This window comes from Chenopodium quinoa, unplaced genomic scaffold (genome assembly GCF_001683475.1).
Source record: "Chenopodium quinoa cultivar QQ74 unplaced genomic scaffold, ASM168347v1, whole genome shotgun sequence".
NCBI lineage: Eukaryota > Viridiplantae > Streptophyta > Magnoliopsida > Caryophyllales > Amaranthaceae > Chenopodium > Chenopodium quinoa.
The window spans coordinates 621,528-646,718 of NW_018742969.1; the positions used below are offsets into that span (position 1 = coordinate 621,528).

The 25,191-nt window shown below is 42.6% G+C and overlaps 1 protein-coding gene across 1 annotated transcript; it reads right to left on the bottom strand.

Moving 5' to 3' along the window:
• Positions 1-18: 18 nt before the first annotated feature.
• LOC110729107 (glycine-rich RNA-binding protein RZ1B-like) lies at positions 19-8,935 on the bottom strand. The gene is made up of 9 exons (XM_021908816.1): positions 8,551-8,935; positions 6,766-6,864; positions 6,189-6,649; positions 4,222-4,285; positions 4,063-4,116; positions 1,711-1,779; positions 1,563-1,628; positions 1,127-1,195; positions 19-387 (listed from the first exon to the last, which is right to left on the bottom strand). Exons 1-9 carry the CDS (start codon positions 8,659-8,661, stop codon positions 301-303), a joined length of 1,080 nt encoding a protein of 359 aa, XP_021764508.1. The 5' UTR covers positions 8,662-8,935; the 3' UTR covers positions 19-300.
• Positions 8,936-25,191: the final 16,256 nt, after the last annotated feature.

Consider the following 25,191-nt stretch of genomic DNA (forward strand, 5'->3'; position numbering starts at 1 on the left):
TGACAGATATCTTCACAGTTGAGGCGACTATAGATAATTTCCCATTATAATTTAAGCGTTCAATAACACAGCGCAACATAGAGAGCAGGAAGTTGCTATATACAGGCAAAATCCAGGACAAAGACTGCCAATGATCTACAGGTTCCATTGCGTGGAGAGCTGCTCCCTACAAGGCTGCCTGAATTTCAAGATCGATAAGTACAGAAGGAGAGAAAAGTTTTCTACTGTATATACATAACAAGAAACAATCAGCAAAAGAGCTGCTGTTTTACAAGGTAAAAAGACATCTACAGAGGCTTCTCAAAGTTTGCCGTTTGTGAGGTTGGCATCCTTTGCTCCAAGATCACCACCAGCATCAATTTCCATGCTCACTGAATCTACAAGTTTCTGCACATAGCAAAGGACATGTATAGTAAGAGCATTGCATGGATCCGGGAAAAGTCTAGTCTATAACAACGCATCTCCTAAAAGGCTCTTCACTGCTACTTGATTAAACATCAAAGTATTAAACCACAGTAAATTATTTTTCTTGCATCCAAATATCATACAATCCATATTGAGCTTCCCCTATGATCAGAGCAATGCTGAATCCAGATCACACGATGCTACAATGTCTCATTTCTAATAGATTGCAGGTTCCCATACCCCTAAAAGCTACTCCATAACAAAATCATTATGAAACATAAGGTCAGCACTTGTTTGTGATTCACACAGAAGACCAGAAAAAATTTATCTACTGACAATATTTCAAGTTCATACAAAATCCACATGTATCTCCATAACTATGCTCCCAATACACAGCGTATGAGATTAAGAACACAAGTGACAGAGAATTCGACAGATAAGCTTTGATTTGTTGCATGAGGAGGGAGGTGCACTGGTGCAGCTCATTTGGATAAAGGAAAGAACCACAGAATGTTATGCTACATGCCTACATGACTCAAAACTGAATAAAAATTCAAGCAAAAACAGAAATTATATTCAGAGTATGCTTCCTCATGAAGTGAGCACATGCTACACAACTCTCTATTAGTCAGATAATTAGGTATGCTAGTACAAAATAGGTATGAAAAAATTATCATAATACTGTGTCTTAGTAATGTGGCAAAAGACTAGGGAAATTGACCTGCAGTTTCTCTTCGGCACTTTTCAGTTTTACGCCACACTCCTTTACTTGCTGGAAACCTTTATGTAACTGCAAGTAATCCACGATTCCATGGCACAATAAGTAAACCTTTTGACTTCAAATGCCCAATTCAAAACTTACGGTGTGTTTGGATAGAAGGAAATGGAAGGAAAAGACGGGGAGGGAAATGGAGAGATGTGATATCTTTCATTTGGATGACAAATGAGGAAGGAAGGGAATTTGAGGGGAGAGAAATGGAGGGATTAAATTGTAGGAAAATGATCCCTCCAACGATGGAGAGATTTAGAAGGAAAACTCACCATTCTTCTCGTCCCTCCCTTTCCCTCCCCTCCTCTTCTCCTCCCTCCCCTTCTTTTCCTTCCTCTAATGTTATCCAAACACACTGTTAATGTGTGTTATCCATCCAGGCAAATACCTTAGCCAACTGCATTTGACGCACTGAGGATTGTTTTTTTGCAGAGGACAACAAATCTTCCAATTTCTGTTATCACCATCAAGTTACAGGTTACTACAACAAAAATAAACTACCTGTGCTAAGCAACAGAAAGAGAGAATTTTAGCACCTGGGATCTTTTCTCCAAATCAGCTATGAGTTGTTTCTTCTCTTCTAAACTCTGCTCCATGTCAGATTTCTGATAAAGTTATAGATTAGTCTCTTGATAGTTTTGACGTTAATATTCATTGAAAATATGTAAAGAAACGGCATGATACAGACTAGAAATGAAGTAATTAATTAGCAATGCAAAAGGTTTTTGGAATTGTGATCCGCGTGATTTAATTATTTGCGTTGATTGATAAATGGAATGAGCATCTTTGACAAGTTAAATGCTGAGGCTAAATAGCAATATATACTACAGGGATTACTACACACTGCCATACTGGTAATAAGTCTATCTAAGAGTAGGAGGATGAACAAGAGCTCAATTCGAAAAAAATAATCTGCAGGAAGCAGTCAATGTGAAACTTAAGACTAAAGATCACCCCATGCATTTTCAAAATATAAACATCTGCTAGGTACACATCAACTATCAAGGGCCATTAGCTTTTTCCCAAGGTTTTGATGAATAGAATTTCATTAGACCAAACTGCTGTTAAAGCATCAAAATTCTCTATTTCTTGCTCTTTTTTTTTTTGGAAAAATTGAGTTTATAAATCCCAACTTTGGGCGGTTTACTATGAAAAATCTCAACTATGTATTATCCCTAAAAAATCCCAACTTTGATACCCATATTCTTTTAAAGATCCCAGATGACCGATTACCCGAAGAGAAGGTTAACTCATTTTTTCTAAAAAAAAATTACCACTTGTCAGAATTTTAGTGGTCCAAAAAATAAAATTAATTGTTTTTTTAAAAAAATATGATTTATTCAAAAATAAATAAATAAAAAACAACCCACCCCCCAGCTCCCACCCCCATCCCGAAAAACACCTCACCCCCACCCCCCCACCCTGTCGGGAAATCGCCCCCCATCCCCGAAAACCCTCCCCGCCGCCGGAAAACGGCCCCCACCCTTCCCCCACCCCCGATAATCCCTCCCTGTCGCCGGAATCCGGCGAAAAACCCTCCCCCCACCCTCACGAAACCCTCCCACCCTAAACCATAAAACCCCCTCCCAAAACCCCCACCCTCGAAATCGCCCCCCCTGCCTTCCCCCACCCCTGAAATCGACCCACGGTTGGGGAAGGGGAAGGGGGCATTTTCGAAGGTAGGGTTTAGGGGAGGGTGTTTTCCGGGTTAGGGGGGTTAGTGGGTGGGTTTTGCGAGGGTGGGAGGAGCGACAGGGGTGGGTTTCGAGGGTGGGAGAGGGTTGGTCGTCGAATTCCGGCGACGGGGAGGAGTTGTCGGGGTGGGGGCGATAATCCGGCGGGCTTGGGGTGCGGGTAGGGTGTTTTTCGGGATGTGTATAGTAACCTAAAGTAACAGGTGACCTATTGGGATCTTTAAAAGAAAATGGGTATCAAAGTTAGGATTTTTGAGGGACAATGCATAGTTGGGATTTTTCATGGCAAATCGCCCAAAGTTGGGATTTATACACTCAATTTCTCCTTTTTTTTTTCTTTTTTTTCTTCATTAGAAATTCTTAGCACAGCTGTCAAGACCATAATGCATATGAACAACAATTGGAACTCAATTGAGCAAAATATAAAGGTTGTCATGGCCACTCTTCCACAGAAAAGTACTAAAATATGGAGTCTAATGAATTATATATAGACTGGAAGATGACCTGACATACTGTGGACAGTCACTAGCACAAAGTTTTGGACTCAGAAAGGTCCAAAATATGCTGACAACTAGTCCAACAAACTCTAAACTTGATGGATTTTGTGATGTACACAAGTTATTAGCATTTATCAAAGAGCTTAAAGTTATTTCCGGGTAATTAGCAACTTAGCAGAAATGATTGTCTGAACATACGAGAAATGTGATAGGCAGAAAGTAAACAAAAAGCAGATCTGCAGGTTCAAGAAAAGCTGAAACTCTTTTGATACAGATTCTCCCTCTATATGTTTAACCTTATTAGGCCAATAATGATCTTGTTTCCCAAATACCCTCCCACGTCCCACCCCAATTAAACGTAATTGACTTAATGACCTACAAGTAAATTATGCCATATGATAACTCCACACTCACCCCCCACCTCTGTCTCTCTCTCAGAACAAATAGGAGACATTATGGGAATTCCCATAATTTTATCACTTGATTTCTTCACAGGCCAAGCACTCTATACGAAAGAATTTGAGACTTTTAGCAGTCAGCTTATACCTTCTAACACTGCTAGTGCTCAATGCTTCAAATGCAAATAAGAGTGATGAGTAATCCTAAGCACTAGCAACATAAAAATTAAAAGGTGTTACGTCGTATTGATGCTGTTGCCTTGTTGGCAAAGTCACAAGAGTCTAGTCTGAGCACAGACCTCCTTCTGAAGTTCTTCTCGTCTTTTAATCAACATATCCAGCTGCTCTTCCATCTAATTTTAGAGAAGAGAGAAGCACAATGTTGATACGATGACATCTTCTAGCCAAATTTAATTAATTGTATTCAGGAATAGTCTACCCTAAAGAAATAAGCTCACCTGGTACTGATAATCACTTGATTCTGATGACAAATCTCTACTATGTTGGTCATGACTACTGGCGCTGTTTAGCAGGGGAGAAAAAAAAATGTGAAGAACAGAGAGATATTGTCAACAAAGGCTTTTTTATTCTTTCACAGCATCTGGGATGAAGGATTACAACATATAGAGCACAGCATATAAACATCACAAACAAATTTAACCACATACTAAGGCCCTGTTTGTTTGAGTATAGGTATTTGTTACTATAAATTACTCCCTTCGTATTTTATTACTTACTCAACTTTCCTTTTGCGGCCGTATTTTATTACTTACTCCACTTTCCTTTTGAGACCGTATTTTATTACTTGCTCCATTTTATTTTTTTTTTGGAAACTTTTAACAATATTTTACTATTTCCCTCTCCATTAGTAGTCTCCTCATATCATATTTTAATATTTTTCATATTTTGTGTCCTCTTTCACTTATGCTTTTTTAGATTTTTTTTTATCCTTCAACCAACCCCACTTCCATCATATTTTATTACTTTCTACTATTTCTCCTAAAACTCCATGCATGGAGAAATGGAGCAAGTAAAAAAATACGCAGGGAGTATAAATCACCCAAACTTTACTTGACGTTAGGTTGATGGAGAAAGCGCGCTAAGGTAATAAGGATCCTTCAGAGCCTTTTAGCAGTATGGTGCACTTAACAGAAAATTAAAACTTGCAACTCAGTGTGCCTTAGAGCAACTCAGCATTCCTCATATGCACCTCAATGAAATGACCTTGCCTAGGACTCTAGGAGCACCTTTTCTCATAAGCACCTTTTCTCATAACCATGAGGAAAGGAGGGTTTGCCCCAAACCCCTACTCTAGAATCAAGAGCACTAACTACTTTTGCAATTCTGCCCCAGTCCTGATAAAACTCCTGCTTTGAGCAGGGTAAGGGAAACTAAGAATAAAGAGAGAAACAAAAAAGGAGCAGGTCTACACTAACACAAGCACCAAGCCACCAACACAACTGAAATCCCACCATTACCCTGTTCCTTCCTTTATGGTCGCTGCTCCTCCATCCCTGATTCAATTACCACTTACTCAACAGCACAATGTTCAATCTCATACCATAATATTCATTTAGCACTAATGATTGTCCCTTTGGACACCAATGTCCCAAATCTAGAACTTAAGTGGGAGAAAATCAACCACAAAACTTTCCACAGTACCAGCTTAAAGTAGATCATAAACGAGGAAAGAAAGGATGTAGTGAAGCAAAAGGAAGAGGGGAAGAGCAATGTGAACGTTGTAGCTTTCTAAATAAACTAACATCTACAGAATGCATCCAAAAAGAGGGGGGAAAAAAAACAAAACAAAACGATAAATAAATTGTAGTACAGAGTATAGCATACTACACTTGATGATGAACAACATATTTGGCCCAAAGAGTGAGGTACAAGGTATGAGAGCATCTATCATATCAGCTATAGATGAGAAGGGGCAAAAAATACTGCATATCTATTGATGTGGAAGGAGGAAAGGGAGAGAAATGATAAACTTGAAAGATATAAGGAGAAGTAATTTTAATGTGTTCCCACTTAATGTCCTGTTTAACGTTGTAGTGTGTATATATATATATATATATATATATATATATATATATGCTCATTTATTTTAGGTGCATGATAAATGTTTGTGCTAGCAATCATCCATTTTAAGCCAATGTTCTAAAACGAAGGTATGGTGGTGATCACAATAGCCGTCACAATGTAGCAAAAACACTAGTCACAAACTAGGTCACTGTCATTGCAGCGTCGGATTGGTTTAAAAGTCTTTTAAGGTAATTTTGAGCTAGGACCCAAAAAATTTCATCAGTACAAGATTTTTGTTAGTCTCAATATTGTACTCATTTTCAAATGGCTTAGCACTGATAAGTGATAATGTAGCAGCTGCAGAGAGGCAGCAAATAATACAAAGTATATGATATTTTACCTGTTCTTTCTCTTTGTATGTAGGGCTCTGCTCTTGTCAACCCTTTTATCGTGATCAGTGACTACTTGATCAAGCTCCCTATCTTGAGTAGAGTTTAAATCCTTATCACTTTCCAATTTTCGATCACGATTTCTGCTATGCACCCGTCCCCGATCCCGATCCCGTTCCCAGTCTATCAAATCCCTACTTTGACCTCGATCTCTTCCTTGGAAATAATCTCTAGACTGATCATGATCATGAGAATTATCATGCCTTCTTTCCCTTTCTCCATCGTGCTCTAGAGAATTATCATGTTGCCTGTCCTTATGAAAGTCCTTCTGCCTTTCTCTACCTCTGCCCTTGTCATAATCTAAGACACTCTCCCTCTGATTACGTCGTACGCTATCATGACCAGAGTTAGATCTCAAACCAGCACCTCTTGCCTTTACTCCATTAACCCTCACAACTCGACCACCAATATCCTGAAGGAATGAAATTAATTGAAAAGGAATTGAAAGCAAAGAGTGGGTACTGAAAATTACTCCTACTTGAATTTTGCTCAATTAAAGTATGAATAATATGGAGATAGGAAACATACCCGCCCATCCATCTCATTGATGGCCTCAATCGTCGATCGAGGATTTTTGAAAGTAACAAAGCCATAACATTTTCCTCCCACACCTCGATCATTGATTATCTATTTGGCAAAACATACAAACATGTAATAACCATCAAAAAAAGTATTCTAAAGATGATGCATTGATGCCCAGAAAAAAAAGGCAAGCATGTAGAGACGCTATTAACCGTGAAGACTATGGTCACATAAAAGCCTTAGTATAGAAAATGAAAATTCAAGTTACATTTATACACAATAACCTCTCAATGTTGAAGATAGAGAATTTTTCAAGTTCCTCCTTCATCCTTCCTATAATTCAAGGAAAGCCCTTTCTTTCCCGGGCAATCGAAGAACTAATGACCATGCAAAGTAAAAGAAGCAGAATTATATGGCTTATAGGGAAAGTAAAGGAACATATACTATCACACAACAAATAATTAGTTGTCCTCTTTGATATATGTTCCCACAGTAATAAGCCAATTAGTCCCTTGAGACTTGAGAGTGAGTATGAAATTCTAGCATATCAGTTGACTTAGTAATATGTATGGCAATTGAAAGGTAGTAAATATTAATTCAAAATGATTCATCCTACATATTACCTCCATTTCATATTATTTGCAACGATTAGACATTTTTGTTCTCTACTTTATGTCAAATCGTTACAAATAATATGAAACGGAGGTAATATGAAATTTTGATTACAACTAAAACCCACACCCATATCATTCCTTGGTAATAAATCCTTTTTAGTAAATAATAACCCAAAATGTTAAGCAAGGCTCCCTTCAAGGGTTACACATAAATTATCCTATCCATAGATGACTAGCAGACTATATCACATTTCCCAAACATAAAAGACTATGCTTTTACAATTATCCATTATATTTTAAGTTGGTAACATTAAGGAAAGTGTTTCGGTGTCCAACTTTAAGCAATTTTGCTGATAGTGTTGTAAGACACTAAGATATTACCCCATGTAATGGGAAGATGGTAACATAAGTAAATGATTGTTTAGCAAAATCATTTGGTTGAGACCATGGTACTCTTTATTCAAATATGGTCATTTCCAATTACCTCAAAATTTTACTTTTGAACTATTACGATGAACAAAAATTATACTAGCTTCTTTAACATTTAACTTTTTAGCATTTCTCATGTTGATTGCAAACCGCCTCTCTATACATCGAACACGATTTAATCATTATCTACCAAACATGGGACAAAATTCTCTTAACACATCCTTAAACTAACATGATTCTCTAGACAACACTGCCCAATTCCAAGCATAAACTCGTACCACACTAGCTATTTATCTCGTTTTCTCCTACCATACAGCCTGCTCTCCTACCACACTAACTATTTACATCGAACAAGAACAGCTAATTTCGCTAAAAGCTGATTCTTCAAACATAACAAATATGCTCCAATCCAAAAATTGCAACATTCTCAGTCATAACAATTTATCAATCCAACAATATAATTTGATTCCACAATTTCACATGTAAATTTTCTCATACCAGACTAGCAATTAACCCAATTTCTCCAATCTTCCAAAATCACTGACTTCATTACACTATTTTCACCCTGATTATTCATTTCATTCAATAAACAAAATCATAAAAGCTCCAAAATTACAACTCTCAACAAATTTCACGAATTCAACAAACACAACAAATTCAATGAATTCGCATAACATGTCATCAAAAAGTTTCCAAAAAAAAAAACCCTAAATAAAAATAATGGATTGAAATGAGGAGAGAGAAAAACCTTAACAGCGATAATGGTGCCGTAGAAATCAAAAGCACGACGAAGTTGGGATTCCGAGCAATCGTACGGAAGTCCTCCGACGTAAACAGATTTGTCATCGTCTATTGTCATTTTTCTGAGAGCTTCTTCTCCTAATTTGGCTCCATTAATTTCAGATTGTGTTTCATTCAAAAAAAAAAAAATAAACAAATTTGGGGAGTGTGAAAATTGGGCTGAATGCTTGATAAATGAAATTGTTGAATTGGGCCTTATTTTGAATGTAAAGGACTTGAGAATTTATGTTGTCAAGTGTATGTCAAACGGATTCAAATCTTCTGTCTCGCAATTTGTGTACTACCTCTGTTAATTTTATGTGCAACTTTGGGATATTATTTGTGAGATATAATATATTCCAAAGTTGCACATAAAAATTAACGGAGGTAGTATTTATATTTTGTGGTTGTTCTTAAAATTGACGAGAAAAATTAAAGTTGTGAGTGAATTAAAAGCGTGAGTGTTATACATGAGTAGAAATGAGTTGATTTTAGACCAAGGTCGAACGACGCTGATTTGTATATAAGAGGAAGGTTATGAGATGGTTATTCAAACTCGGTAGGTGCTAAGAATTGAACTTATAAAATTGTTATGGTCAATCTATATTAAACAGATTGGTTTCACCGATTGCACGAAATGGAATTTGAAATTTTCACATGTGGAACAAATTTATATACTCAACGCACTATTTTAAGAGTGGAGAAGTATAGGTTGGGTTAGGTTATGAATGATATAATTATATACTCTATAGTGACTATGTAGCCATTCCATGTGATGGAGAAGGTTTTAATTTAGTTTCTAACTTGTTATTGTGGATACATATATAAACTCAATTTAACTTGCTATGTCCCGTCAAAACTATTACCCTTCTCTTATGTCCCCATTCATAACTTAAAAGTAAAGATAGCTTGAGAAAACTCTCTTCCACAACACCGCAATATGTCTTTCTTAGTACTATATCTTTCAATGTAACCTAATTTATAAATAAGACACACGACAATTTGCATCATCTCTAATCTTTATTATATCTCAACATCATGATAATTTACCAAAAATAAACAAAAGTCATCCTAACACACTATAAAATCTACCCCTTAAATATACAACGGAAAATTGATTTCAACAATTCCTTCTTTGAGTAATTGAGACAAGTTGAAAGTAAATGATAAGTCCACTTGAGATGGGATTATTGGTTCGTTGCTTAGCTTATACATAGTATATACTTGTATATGTATTGAACTAAACTTATTTTCGTTGAAAGAACTTATTTCTACTCAAGTATGCTTATTTTTTTAAATGAAAACTTACTTACAATATATATTTTAGAATTTAACTCTTTTTTTTTTTTTGATTTTTTTTTTTTTACTACAATTTTGTTGAATAATTAAGCTGAAGGAACATGGCCTAAGTCACTCGATCTCTGTACCTATCAACATACCTCCGAAAGAATAACAACCAATCATCCACAAGACCATTGGTTGCAATGAAAAATATCGGTTTTTGAGAAAAATTGTGACAAATTCTAGAGATTGAGATTGTGACAAAGGAGATTGCCATCATAACGCATGTTAAGTTTAGGAACCAATACACGAAATCCATACAAGAATGAAACTATGGAAGTATGTGTTTACGCAAAAGCATGGTAGTTAGAATGTCATACAAGTTCATGACTCATGATAGTATCCTATGTTATTGAACCCATTTTATGTAGTTATAGATAAAGGAAATAAAAACATCACATATTCACTTTCGCACACAATTTCTCACGGGTATCATTCAATGATTTTTAAAGTTGTTGTTTCGGATGAAAACAATCGAATCTCGGAAGATCCTTTTATCTTGAGGGAACTTGGTCTCGGTCCGAACGACGCAGGAGCCGAGGGTTTCCTGCACAACAAATACACGTAAACTAGCCTCGGGGGGGACGCCGAGGAAGGCCCCTCCGATGCTTAAGTCAGTATATTAGAGAGAGAAAGCTGTGCAAGAGTTTAGTTGCTTGAGGCTTTATTGTCTTACCAAGAATTGACCAAATTGTTGGCTTTTATACCTTGGCTAATGAAGGAGGCGGATTGGGCCCGGAAGTCAGTTGGGCTGGGCCAAGCTGATTGGGCCGTTGACTGACCTTGACATGGCTTTGAGGATGTTGATTTTTGACTTTAGCACATTTGGAGAGTTGAACCTTAACCTTGGGCTTTTAATTGGATCATTCAGTGACCAGGCCCAATTGGACTAAATTGGACCCAAACAACTTGCCCCCCAGACCCGATTTGGAAGGATGACGGGTCGGGTTTGATTTAATCAGAAAAGGAGGGAAGTGAATGATTTGTTAATCCAAAAATGTGAATTTAAACCGTAATTAACCCATGATTAATGAGATAACAACAGTTAATGTGGATAATTGCGGAAGTTGGATGGGTAGTGGGCGATTTAACTGCAAGGTCGTGTGTTTAACGGTTACTTAGTGGGGTGCTTGAGAGAAATTGAAACGCAGACTCCTTGAATTCCCATTTCTGGAGATATAAATAGAGGCGCGTCTTCTCTCCCCACTCATTCATCAACACAAACCCAGAATTCTCAAGAACGCTCAAGAGCCCGCATCAAAACTTCGCAAATTCCCCGAGCATTAAGCTTAGAAGCTGAGACTTGTCACTACCAATTCGTAAATCGGCGACTTTTGCTTCAGATCAAGGTAAATTCCTTTGATTTTATTTCATTTTTCTTCGACTTTGCACTCTTTCCCCTTTTTCGACTTTTTCCTTCGAAATTCGTCAATGGTGAGGGGAGTTAGAGGTGGAGCCCGTGCTCCAAGAAGAGCAAGGCTAATCCCCGATCCCAGGGACAGGATTGGGACCTGGAATGGACGAAGGACAGAGTCTGACCCTGCTGAAGGGGTTAGGGCGACTCCCATTTCTTCGGCTCCTCCTCAGAGGGCTGAGGGGGTGAGCGCTTCAGGACGGGATGATGAAGTTCCCGCTGTCCTTTGGGATATCCTCCCAGGGTTTTCAGAGTGGGAGGATGCCGAAGTAGCTTCGGCCATGATAAAGAACCGCCCCTACTCATGGTGGGTAGAGAACGCCGATCAATATCGATTTGCCGAGCAAATTGAGTTGCACTACGGCATTTTTGAAGCTGATGGATATTGGTGCCGAATGCCCTCAGCATCCGATAGAATCCATCGTCCACCCCCGGGGTATGTGGGGGTGTACACGAGACAGCTTCAGTATGGGCTGAGGTTCCCTTTGGACGTTTTCGTCCGAGACTTGCTGATCCATTACAACATTTCCCTATGTCAGCTAACCCCCACCAGCATCCGAAGGGTGATGACATACCTATGGGTCTGCAAGTTCTTCAGATACGTGCCGAACCTGCACTGCTTCCGAAAGCTCCATCGGCTAGTGCCAAATATTCAGAGTGGGCACGGAAGCCATGGTTCTGGGTGGTATCGGATTGAGTCCCGGCCCCAATATTTGACCATGTGGCCAAATGACTCTTCAGACAAGGACTGGAGAGGTCAATGGATTTGGGTTAGGGCACCCATAGATCCGGGCCACCCTTGTGTCTTCAGCGCTCCCCGGTATCTTGCCGAGCCGGATCCTGATATGGGAAGTTTAGGTCCTCCCGAAGATAGCGGGCCAGACCCGAACCTTAATCAGCAGAACATCTTCGGCAAGCTGCCGAACCGGGGAGGCAGCGGCCGAATGCAGCATATCCCGGAGACTTGGCTCCCCGATACGCACTATGTTTTCCAAGAGAATATGCTGGCAGCTGTCGGCCTCAGCCGAAAGTTTAAGGATGGTAAGCTTCTTCGGCTGGGGCCGAGGCTTTTAACTACCTCTTTTTCTTCTCTCGCTTTGCTTTTTTATGCTGTGCCAACATATCTGAGCTAAACTTTTTCCCTTTCCTTTTTTCAGAGCGGGACGAGACCAACGTTGGTATTAACTACGCTCGTCTTGGTGTTAACCGAGAGCGAGTTGTAACTGAACGGGCCCCGTCTATCACTGAGCCGAGGCATAGGGAAGTTCATCTGGACTCTTCCCACTTCCAAATTGAGGCTGTCGCTCTGTATCAGAGGCAGAAGCCTTGGTGGAAGAAGAGAGACCCTTGGTTTCAGCTGCTGAACGAAGAAGCTGAAGCTGCCCGCACAGCCAAAGAGGTTGCACGGGTACTTGAGGCTTGTGAAGGAGGAGAAGGGTCCTCCAGAGCTGCTGAAGCCGAAGCTGCAGCTAGAGCAGCTGAAGAAGACGAGGCTTTGCTGAAGACCTCGGTGAGCTTTCAGACAACTTTTTTTCTTTTCTTCTTCTTCTTTTTTTTTACTCACACTCTTCTTCCCCCCTGTCTGTTACAGTCTGAAGAGAGTAACAGACACAGAGAAGGCAAAGCTCCTGTTCGTCCCGAAGATCAAATACAAGAGTCTTCAGACTCAGATATGGACGAGCAGCCTCTTCTGAAAAGGCGCCGAAGGATGGCCATCATCGGCCCTCATGACTTTCAGCAGAGGCCGATGACCATCGGCGTCGCAATAAGGGAACCTGAGGAAGGCAATGGATCGCCGAGGGTTCCCCAGCCAACACCCCAATCTCCTCAAAAGACCCCTCCGCCACCTCCTGAGATGGAGGTGGATCAGAGGACTCCCGAACCTAAGGGAGGGGTCCAAGAAGAAATCAAGGAGAGTGCTGCTGAGCACGGAAATAAAGATGCCGTGATGTCAAGTGCTGAAGGCTTCACGGCAGATATCGCAAGAGAGGTTGAGGCTTTCGTCCTCACCCCTGAAGAAGAGGAGGTCATAGTACTTGACTCCTCTGAGAAGGACGATGCTGAGACAACCAAAGCTAATCAAGCTCCATCGTCGTCCTTCCCTTCTTTCCAGACTCTGCATTCTGGAGAAATGGGTTTCTCGGCCCCCCGAATTCCAATCCCAGATCACATCTGGGACCTCATATGGGGTCAAAACCGAGAAGGAGCTGCAGCCTACTTCGGCAATTTTGCTGGCATGTCCGAAGTAGACAGGGCAAGGATCTGGTCGCTGAAGGCCACTGCTGGGATGGGCGAATCCAGTAGATCAGTTCCTGACCCAGCCAGGTCTAACCAACTGCTGATGATGCAGGTAATTTTCCTTCATTTCCTCCGAAATTCAGCTCTATTTTTTTCTTATTACTTATTTTTTTTTGTCTTCCTGTTTTCAGTTCGTGCACAATCAGACTCTCACTGTAGAGCTGATTGATACCCTACAAGATAGGGTAGACGCTGCTGTGCACGAAAGGAAGGTGGCTGAAGAGGAAGTTAAGCTTGCTAAGCTGAAGCAAGCAGCAGCTGAAGAGAAGCAGCAGGAGGTTGAGGAGTACGGTAAAAAAGCTGCCGAAGCTCTGAAAACCTTCTGCGATGCTATGGAGATGGAGGTTTTTCCCCCACTGATGGAAGGGGAAAAATTCCTCCAGGAGCATATGGGAGTGGACGTCTCCAAATTCAAGGCTGCTATTGAGAGCCGAATTCAAGAAGGAACTGCTGCACAAGCTGAAGTGCAGCAGCGTCTAGAGGCTCTTGAAGCCAGCCGAATGGCTGCTGAAGAGTTGCTCTTGGCCAAAGACGTCCAACTCTCAGAGGCTGCTGCTGCTGCTGAAGCTCAAAGAGCTAAATTCCAAGAGGCTGAGGATCAACTGCTGATCCAGAAAGTTGAAGTGGCCCAAGCTCAGACAAAGGCTTTCCAAATTCAGCAAGAGCTGAATGAGCTGAAGGGGTCCTCCTCCAAAGTCGCTGAACAGCTGAAGAAATCCAAGGAAGACTTGGAGGAGACCCAGAAGAAGCTGGCTGATGCTGAGGCTTTACTCAAAGTCCGTGTTTACACCCAAGAGGAATATGAGATGGGTTTCAGAAACGGATTCCGAGTATGCCGAAGACTCTGCCTTCATGCTGAGCCGAAGCTGGACTGGTCTAAATGTGCTGAGTGGGTCCAGAATCCCGAAGACCCTCACATGAAGTATGCAACTCCAGCTGAAGCTGAAATTCTTAAGGCTGAGGAAGCCGAAGAGGAAGCTGAAAGACTGGAGTTGGAAGCTGAGCAGAGGGAAAGGGAGGCTCGGCAAAGTGCAAAGCCCGCCTCTTCTGCTGCTGGGGCTGAGGCCACCATGGGACTCAACGCTGATCAGTCTGATCCTCCGGCTGAAGCATAGGAACTCGGGCAGTCGTCTTCAGAATCTTGCGGTTCATCATGTGCTTAACTTTAGACTTGCCGCTTTCTGAATTTTTGCCTTTTGTTTTTTTTTGCTTCAGCTTGCCTTATCGTACAACAGCTTATTATATTTTTATTTTGCCTGTACGTATTTCGGCAGCTGTTACTTTCCGCTTGTGGGCGGCTGCCGACTATTTTTGTAATTCAACATTTTTATTTCAAAGAAGTTCACTTTCTCAGCTTTCTTGTGTATTTTTTTTTTCTTCGCTTTACCAGTCTTCGCACTTTACTGCTTTCTTTGAATGATCTTTCAAATATTTGCTAAGTGCAGAACTTCGGCTAGCGAGAATCATTTCTGCTGAGACTTCTTTTTGCCGTTTGTACTCGGATGTTTTCAACTTGTGAAAAAACTGACATAAGTATCAAACTTCGGCTGAGCTGAAGGGTATTAGATCAGTTGTGCCATTTCTCTATTTCCCTCTGCCCCCCCAGAAATCTGAAGATGAGGTCTTCTGAATTCTGGAATGGCTGATAATTTTTCTCGGCTAAGCCGAGGATCTTTGAACACTTTGCTTTATTTTCTACATCTGTTTTTAAAGTACTGATTTCCCACCTGAGAGTTTTCACTCTAGAGATGGTACTCTTGTGACACTTTCTTCAATTCATCCAAGGGAACAACTATCCGAAACACCATGCCGGGGCAGCAGTTTATCTGAAGTACGAGGCATCATCATGCAATACTTCAGAGTTGCAACTACCACCCGGAACTGATTCATCCGAAGTACAAGGCATCACTATGCAATACTTCGGGGCTTTATCAGTTCCTATTTTTTAGGCTATGTTTCGGATAAGTCTATGGCCTTTTTGCCCAAAGGAACAGATTCTCCGAAGTACAAGGCATCACTATGCAATACTTCGGGCTTGTATCTTTTTTTGGCAGGTTTTACGGCTTGCCGAGGTACAAGGCATCATTATGCAATACCCCGGACAGCGCCGAATGAAACCTTGAATTTTTGAAAAACCGTAGAAAGCATAAAGACTTAAAGAATACACGCAATCTGAATGAATACTGGCCCGATGGCCTTTTTATAAACAAAATCAGTGTACTTACATAGATTGTACTATCCGAAGGATTTACACATAGTATTTTTTGAGCACATCGGCATTCCAATGGTTTTTCAGCTCGGTGCCATCCATTTGTTTGAGTCTGAAGGTACCGGGCTGAAGCTCTTGATAAATTTCATAAGGTCCCTCCCAAGATGCTGAGAGTTTGCCATGAATGCGACTTTTTTGAACAGCTGCAGCATTCCTCAAAACTAAATCCCCAACTCTGAGAGGTCGTTGATAGACTCTTCGGTTGTAGGACTTGCTCATTCTGAGCTTGTGTGCAGCCATCCTTTCTCGGGCTAGATCTCTAATCTCGTCAAGGAAGTCGAGGGACTCTTTCATGAGCTGCTCATTTTCCTCGGCTGAGAAGAGATTCACTCGTAGGCTTTCTGAGCCCACTTCCACTGGAAGCACTGCTTCGGATCCATACACCAGCTGAAAAGGTGAATGCCCCGTTGCCTCCTTCTCGGTTGTCCGGAGTGACCAGAGGGTTCCCGGAAGTTCCTCTACCCACTTGGACTTTTGATCCTCTACTCTTTTTCTGAGAGCGTTAAGGATCTGTTTATTTGCGGCTTCGGCTTGGCCATTACTCTGAGGGTGGCAAACCGCGGAGTAAGCCAATTTTATCCCGAATTGATCAGTGTATCGGCGCAAGGGCAGGTTGTCAAACTGTCTGCCGTGGTCGAACACAAAAACTTTTGGGATGCCGAACCGAGTTATTATGTTCTGCCAGATGAACTGTCTGACAGTTTGCTCAGATATGCTTGAAGCAGCTTCCGCTTCGATCCATTTGCTGAAATAGTCAATTCCGACTATCAGCCACTTTCTTTTGTATGGGGCCTCGGGAAAGGGTCCCAGAATATCCAACCCCCATTGTGCAAATGGAAGAGGATTAAGAATTGGCTGGAGATCTAGGCATGGCCGATGGATTACCGGTGCAAATTTTTGGCATTTCTCGCATTTTCTGACCATGTTCTTTGCATCCGAGATCATTGTAGGCCAAAAATACCCTGCCCTGAGAGCTTTGTGGGCTAAGGTTCTCCCTCCTATGTGGTTTCCGCAGATGCCGAGGTGAATCTCTCGGAGAATATAGTCGGCATCCGCTGGACCCACGCATTTCAATAATGGAGCGGAGAAGGATTTTCTGAGGAGTTGGCCGCCGAAGACGAGGAATCGTGAACTGATCCGCTTTATCTTGGAGGCCGAATTCCTATCCTCGGGGAGCTCGTCCCTGAGTTTATAAGCCAGGATGTCATCCATCCAGCTCGGCTCGAGTGCAGCGCAGCAGATTGATATTGCTTCGGCTACACTCTTTTCTCGGCGCACCTCCACATAGACAGAACGGCTTAACTCAGTCAGAGTTGAGCTTGCAAGTTTGGAGAGTGCGTCCGCTTGAGCATTTTGACCCCTTGGGATCAGCTCTACTTCGAAAGATCTCAGCTTCGCAATTGTCGATTTGATCCTTGTGAGGTAAGCTGCCATTGAAGGCTCTTTAGCCTCATACTCCCCCCGGATCTGATTGGCGACCAGCTGAGAATCTGTCTTGAGGTAGACATGCTCGGCTTCCAACGATACGCACAGGTCTAAGCCAGCAATGGCTGCTTCATATTCGGCCTCGTTGTTAGAGGCTTTGAATGAAAATTTTAGTGCATACTCGAAGGTTTTGCCTTCGGGAGAGGTGATGACGACCCCTGCCCCCGAACCGTTCACGGTGGAGGACCCATCCGTGAAGACGGTCCAGATTTTCCTCCTTGCATCCAGAGTCTCCTGATAGGAGCACTCGGCCAAGAAGTCTGCCAAGGCTTGCGCCTTGATGGCTGTTCTCGGCTGATAACCGATACTGAACTCGGTGAGCTCGAAAGCCCACTTTGCTAGTCTACCGGATTTTTCAACCTTGCCGAGGACTTTCTCTAACGGCTGATCAGTTAGAACCGCTATTTGATGAGAATCAAAATAGGGTCGCAACTTCCGAGCAGCCACCACCACTGCATAAGCCACTTTTTCTAACAATGGGTAGCGCGTCTCGGCATCCGTCAGGGTGTGGCTGACGAAATAGATCGGCTGTTGAACTTTTTCTTCTTCCCTTAGCAGCACCGCGCTTACCGTGGCTGGACTGACCGCCACGTATAAGTATAGGATGTCTCCTACGACTGGCCTTGCCAGTGTTGGGAGTTGAGCCAGGTGTTCACGGAGCTGCTGAAAGGCTGACTTTTGTTCGTCTCCCCATTCAATGCCTTTTGAATTTTGGAGCTTCAGCGCCTTGAAGAAAGGGAGCCCTTTGTCTGAGGCTCGTGAGATGAACCTGGACAAGGCAGCCATTCTCCCGGCTAGACGCTGAATATCCCTTTTTGTCTTCGGCTCGGGGAGGTCTAAAGCAGCTTGTACTTTGGCGGGGTTTGCATCAATCCCCCTCTTGCTGACCATGAAGCCGAGGAACTTGCCTGACTTCACGCCGAAGACACATTTCTTCGGATTCAGCTTCATTTTGTATTTTCTGAGGGTGGCGAAGGTTTCGGCTAGGTCCGTGACATGATCTTTTTCTTTTATGCTTTTGACGATTGAGTCGTCAACATAAACCTCCATGTTTCGGCCTTTTTGCTCGGCGAAAACCTGATCAACCAACCTCTGATATGTTGCCCCCGCATTTTTCAATCCGAAGGGCATCATTCTGTAATTGTACAACCCGGAACTTGTTATGAACGCTGTTTTAGCTCGGTCCTCGGGGTGCATGAAGATCTGATGGTATCCCGAGAATGCGTCCATGAAACTGAGCAGAGCATGCCCGCTTGTCGAGTCGACCAGTTGGTCGATCCTCGGCAGCGGATAGGAGTCCTTGGGACATGCCCTATTCAGGTCCGTGAAGTCAACGCACATCCTCCAGTTACCATTTGCCTTCTGAACCATTACAACATTGGCCAGCCACTCCGGATACTGACAGGGTTCAATGAACCCAGCATCTAGGAGCTTATCGACCTCAGCTGCGATGTTCTGGTTCTTTTCGGCGGAGTAGTTCCGCTTTTTCTGCTTAATGGGTCGACTGGAGGGGTCGACATTAAGCCTATGGGAGACGAAGTCCGGATCAATCCCGGGCATTTCTGCGGCTGAGAAGGCGAACACGTCTCCACTGGCCCGTAGGAGTTGGACGAGTGCCGCACGGGTGTTTGGCTCCAGTGACGACCCGATGCTAACACATCTGTTCGGATCTCCTACGGTCAGTTCTATTGACTCGGTCAGGTCATCCGTCTCCATGCTCTTAGAGTTGGATTCCTCGAATTCCGGCCTGCTATCAATATTAGCAGACTTTCCTGACCGCGGCTGGCCATCAGAGTCGTTCGGCTCTGAGGCGGAGTCAGCCTTTTGGCCCCCATCAGATTTCTCGTTGTCTGGGGCTTCATTAGCCGAAACGTCTGAGCCTCTCGGCTTTTTGGCGTTTCGTTCCCGGTGCTTTTCCTCCCCATCGCCACGGTCGCCTCGGCGAGACGTGGATGGCTTGAGGTGATTGCATCGGCGGGCTTCTTTTTGACTGCCCTTTATTTTCTCGGAGCGTCCCTCGTCTGAAACGTATATCATGATTTGATGATACGTGGAGACGACTCCTTGAATGCCGTGAATGAGGGGTCTCCCCATGATCACGTTGTATGCAGATGGAGCATCTACGACCAAAAATTCGGCCATGATATTCCTAGCTGCTCGGCCTTCGCCGATGGTGACAGGAAGTGTAATCTTCCCGTCAGGATACGAGGAAGAGCCGTTGAATCCAGACACCGGGTAGGGTGCGGGGGCCAGGTGCTCGGCTCCCATCCTCAGCTGGTCGAACGCTCCTCGAAAGAGGATGTTCGCCCCGCTACCGCCGTCGACGAGGGTCCGCCAGACGTTGCGGTTGGCGATGCCCAGAATGATTACTAGTGGGTCATCGTGGGGGTATACCACCCCCTCACAGTCTTCGGCTGTGAACAGGATGTTCGGCGCCGGTGACTGGGACTGCCGAAGCTCAGCCTGATGAATCTGATGGGTTAGACCCCTCAGTTGGCGTTTGGCTGTGCCTCGCGAGATTCCCCCGGAAATAACTAGGATGTCGAGGGACTCCTTGCCCTGAGGTCCCTTATCCTTCTTCCGAGCGAAGTTGAGGTCCTGCCGAGAATCTTTTTCAGCTTTTTTCTCCTCGCGCCTGTCCGCGAGGTATTGGCTCAGGTACCCCTTGCGGACCAGATCCTCAATCTGGTCCTTCAGCTGGACGCAGTCCTCGGCGCGATGTCCGGGTGAGTCATGGAACTCGCACCACTGGTCCTTTCCCCTCGTCTGATGCCAGGGAGGCAACGGACGAGGTTTTTTGAATCTCCCCTCGTCCTTCGTCGTGCTGAAAATCTTAGCACGGGGAAGGGAGAGTGGAGTGTATGAATCGTACCTTCCCGTGTAGGGAAAGTGTCTTTCCTTCTTCGGCTCGGCAGCAGAGGACGGTTCTGAGGCCTTAGCCTTCCCTTTCCTCTGCGCCGAGACTTCGGGCTGCTGCCCTTTCGGCTTCTCAATTCTCGGACGAGACTGAGACCTGGATCTGTTCCACTCCTCGGCTCGGATGAACCTATCCGATGCTTCCAAGGCTTCCTCCAGGGTCTGCGGGGGATGCATGACCATGAAGTCCAGGAACTTTCCAGCTTGGAGGCCGTTCCGTAGCGCGAACACGGCCAGGCCTTGATCCAGGCTTGTGATTCCGGATGACTCGTTGCTGAAGCGAGTCAGATAGTCGCGGAGGCTCTCGTCCTCCGCCTGCTGCAGACTCATTAGCTCTGCAGTGGTCTTCTCTCGGCGGTTGGCCGTAGAGAATTTGCTCTTGAACTTGTTGGAGAGGTCGTTCCAACCGGTTATGGAGCCTTCCTTGAGCCCTTTGGTGATCCAGGATTGGGCAACACCTTTGAGGGTCGTAGGAAAGTATTTACACCAGGTAGCCTCAGACCTCGGGTTCAGATACATGTGCCCCTCGTAAGAGGCAATGTGATCCTTAGGATCTGAGGTACCATCGTAAGTAATATGTGCCGGGATTTTGACCGTTGGCACATGCTCTTCCAGAATCCACTTCTGGAAGGGCGAGTTCGATGGAACCATGACCGCCTTCCCCTTGTACCCGGCCTCAGGGACCTCGCTCCCTCCTCTCTCAGAGGTGGAAGTGGTTTTCGTCCCCGGCTGAGACAAGGTTGGGTGGGGTCCGGTATCCTCTGGGAAGGTGAGGCGGCTATGCACACTCACCTCCCTCGAACCCAAGCGTTCGTGAACGCTTTGGCGGGCGAATTCCGGGTCCTTGGAGGGCCCCATGGAATTCTGAGCTTCAGAGTGGTCAGAGGGTTGAGGGTTCCTCCTCCTCTCCTTACTGGAGTTTCGGGTGTCCCCTCGCCACCTCTGGCCGAGCTCTCTATGTGGTGGAACTTGTCCACCATCATCCTGACCGATCCTCCTTTTCAGGTTTCTCGGCTGGTGATCATCAGGCATCTGGATTGGAGCCCCTTGAGCTTTAAGGAACTCCATGCAGATGGCCACTGCTCTGGCCACTTCCTCGGTGGAGGGTCCGGAGGGAGGAGTCTCCCGCGGATGTGACCTGGATTGCACGCTATGGCGCGGCGGGGAGTTCCTCGCACCTGAGCCACTCGGTCTCGGGGATGGCCCCGGCTGCCGAGTGTGGTGCGAGGTGTTCTCCTCCTGGAGGCTAGGACCTCTTGAGGCTTCCCTTTCCGGAGAAATGGGGGCCTCCGATTCGGAAGAGGCTTGCTCCGGGGAGGGATAAACCGGCTGGCGTTCCCTCACCGTAATCTGGCCTCCTCCCTTCTTAGCCTTCTTGGAACTCTTTCCACTCTTAGTCATGGCGACTGCCGGAGTGTTTGATGACTGACGCGAAATTTAGTAGCGTTCCCCACAGACGGCGCCAAATTGTTTCGGATGAAAACAATCGAATCTCGGAAGATCCTTTTATCTTGAGGGAACTTGGTCTCGGTCCGAACGACGCAGGAGCCGAGGGTTTCCTGCACAACAAATACACGTAAACTAGCCTCGGGGGGGACGCCGAGGAAGGCCCCTCCGATGCTTAAGTCAGTATATTAGAGAGAGAAAGCTGTGCAAGAGTTTAGTTGCTTGAGGCTTTATTGTCTTACCAAGAATTGACCAAATTGTTGGCTTTTATACCTTGGCTAATGAAGGAGGCGGATTGGGCCCGGAAGTCAGTTGGGCTGGGCCAAGCTGATTGGGCCGTTGACTGACCTTGACATGGCTTTGAGGATGTTGATTTTTGACTTTAGCACATTTGGAGAGTTGAACCTTAACCTTGGGCTTTTAATTGGATCATTCAGTGACCAGGCCCAATTGGACTAAATTGGACCCAAACAGTTGTTATTGTCTCTTTGTTCCTTGCCATAACTACAAATCCATCTTCATTTTCCTAAACCCCATAAATCTTTTCAAAAAAGTACTTTTTGGGCTAAAAAGATTTATTCATTTTAATAGTTTATCAACCAAAATTATGTTACATAAATGTTAATTTTACTATAAAAACCAACATAAAGCTAGCTTTTGTAACGGATCTTTATAAGATTGCAATGTTTGTGTACTTCAATCTTTAACTCACTCCAATGAGGAGTACATATAGCGGGAGGCTCAGCACGCATAATCTTAGATTTTGTTGGCTCATTGTACATCAAAACGAGTTTTGGACTTTGGAGCACGACCTTCGTTTAGGGCAATAATGAGCAAAATAAGTGATAAACTATATAAATCAATCTTGGACTTTAATCATCGTTTTAACTTTTTGGTTAAAGTGGTCCTTCAATAATAAAACAATTAGATAACAATAAAGTTAGAATTTACCCTAAAAAAACTAGAATAACTTGCATTAGTTGCGTATGAGAATATGATATCATAATTCACTATTAATCTATTATCATTCTTTAAAGATATCAGTGGTTAAAAATGACACGTATAATCAAAGTTATTACTATACAATTTTACATATCGACTAGAACAAGTACATCGGAGCTAATAAAGTTGAAGAGAGGAAGATCTTTATCTCCTTTTATTGTACTCGTCATTTAAATAGATGATAAGAACGAATAAAAAAAAATGCCCTAAATTTTTAGCAGAAGTTGTCCCTTTTTATATTGCATGCTTTATAACTTTTATTTTAACCTTAAAAACCAGTCAAAGAAGAGGACGAATTGAACAAATCAAATAACTATCACACCTATCATAGTTACTCCTTTATACTACATGAGTACATCAAATTTTCTGTATGATCATATAATTATTTACCCCACCTTAGCTGTCTAGCTAGTTTTACATCAAACTCCCACTAGTAGCTAGTTAGTCTAAGGTCATTTCACGTACATTTTCATCAACTTTCATCCAAGACAAAAAGACATGCTTTTCATATAATTATACTTGCTTTGAACTATAATTGAACGGGTAAACCGTTAACTTCAATCTGATCAAGCCAAAACAAAACTTAAAACACTAAAATACAATTTAATTAATAGTTGATTTGGACATTTGGTTGCATGATTAGTTCCTTGTTAGTGATTATATAGAATATATATCATGTCAATATCATTGGTAAGTTGGTAACCCTTAACTTCTAGCTAGCACGACTATTACTTCAATTCTAATACTAAATAAATGTTGATCGTGTTTAGATCGCTTATAAGGCATAAATTATTGGTAGATTACCTAACAATAATGATTATAATCATGTTGGTCCATGTGTGTGTATAATTAGGAAAATGGTCTCAAACTAGATGATTAATTCGAAAATGTGTGGCATATAATAAGTTAACTGGTTAACTTTTATATTGTATGCATATATAACTACATATACTCCGTAGAGCCTGTTTTCATACGTTGAAATTCAGCTCAGTTCAGTTCAGCTCCTAATTTCCTTCATTTATAAAATATTCATTTTAGTTCAGTTCAGTTCAGTTCAGCTCCTAATTTCCTTCTCTTATAAAATATTCATTTTAGTTCAGTTCAGTTCAACTCAGTTCAGTTCAGCTCCTAATTTCCTTCTCTTATAAAATATTCATTTTAGTTCAGTTCAGTTCAGTTCAGCTGAGTTCAGTCAATGAGAACAGGCCCGTAATATGTATGTAAAGTTGTATGCAGCTTATTTACTCTACTAGTGGTTTTCTTGCTGCTAGTCTTAAGCTTGAATAAAGAAGGAGGATTACAGTAGGTCAGTAACAACTAGTGTAAAACTTTATCAGATCATATTGCTTGACATGAGTCACAATGATGATTGAGAGTAGTATGTATTAAAATGGGTGAACTCCTCACTCCTGAAAAGTCCTCGTTTTGGCACATGTAGCCGAACCCACTGATAGGATTAAGACGTTCATGCAAGCCATTAAACCATTCAGCCTCCGCTCTAAAAGTGAAAACGACAATTTAAATTATGATGATACATGCTAATATCCATGATAACTTACCAAAAGGCCATGGCAAAATGAAAAGATCAATGCATGCATGTACATGTACAAGTCATCATCATAGTTCATAATTATTTCATGAATATTCATCAGATATACTATATATATGATTAAGATAGGAGCAATGTTCATGCATATGCAATGATATACTATATCTGGGATTTTATTGTGGACGAGATATGATGGTGGGATCAAAAAAATTGATCGAAGAGATAGATGATGAATGAATGGATCCATCCACTAAACAATGCTTTTACCTTTACAGCAAACACTATATATGAAAAGGAGTGAGTTTGTGTCTTTGTTCTGGAACCTTTAACTTCCACTATATATATTATGTTTACCCTTAAAACTGTTTTTTCAGTTCTCTTTGCATTATAAAAGCAATCATCTGCATATATCATTTTCTGTATCTATGTGTTTTTGCTTTCTTTTTGTTTATGTGGAATTGTATGCATGTTTGGTACTCCGTAGTTTATCGACTTTGTGTATGTACTATCTAGCATAAAGAAAAAGATGATGAATAGATTGATCTTGACCACTTTTTGACATGATCTGAGTAAGTACTATATATACTTAGGTTCAGCTTCGCTTACCATCATTTAATAGGAACTCATTGATAAATGATGTACTTGTACTAAGTTGAACGCAACCATGTGGCCAGTTAAGGCGAGTCGCCTAAGGGCCTGTTCCGATTCATTGAAATGAATTGATTGGGGCTAAACTTAATTGTTTATGAGAGAAGATAAGTAAATTAGGAATTGAACTGAACTGATTGGAGCTGAACTGAATTGAACTGAAATAAAGCTGAATTGATTGGAGCTGAACTGAACTTAACTGAAATTAAACTGAACAGAACATACCCTAATTTATAAGGAG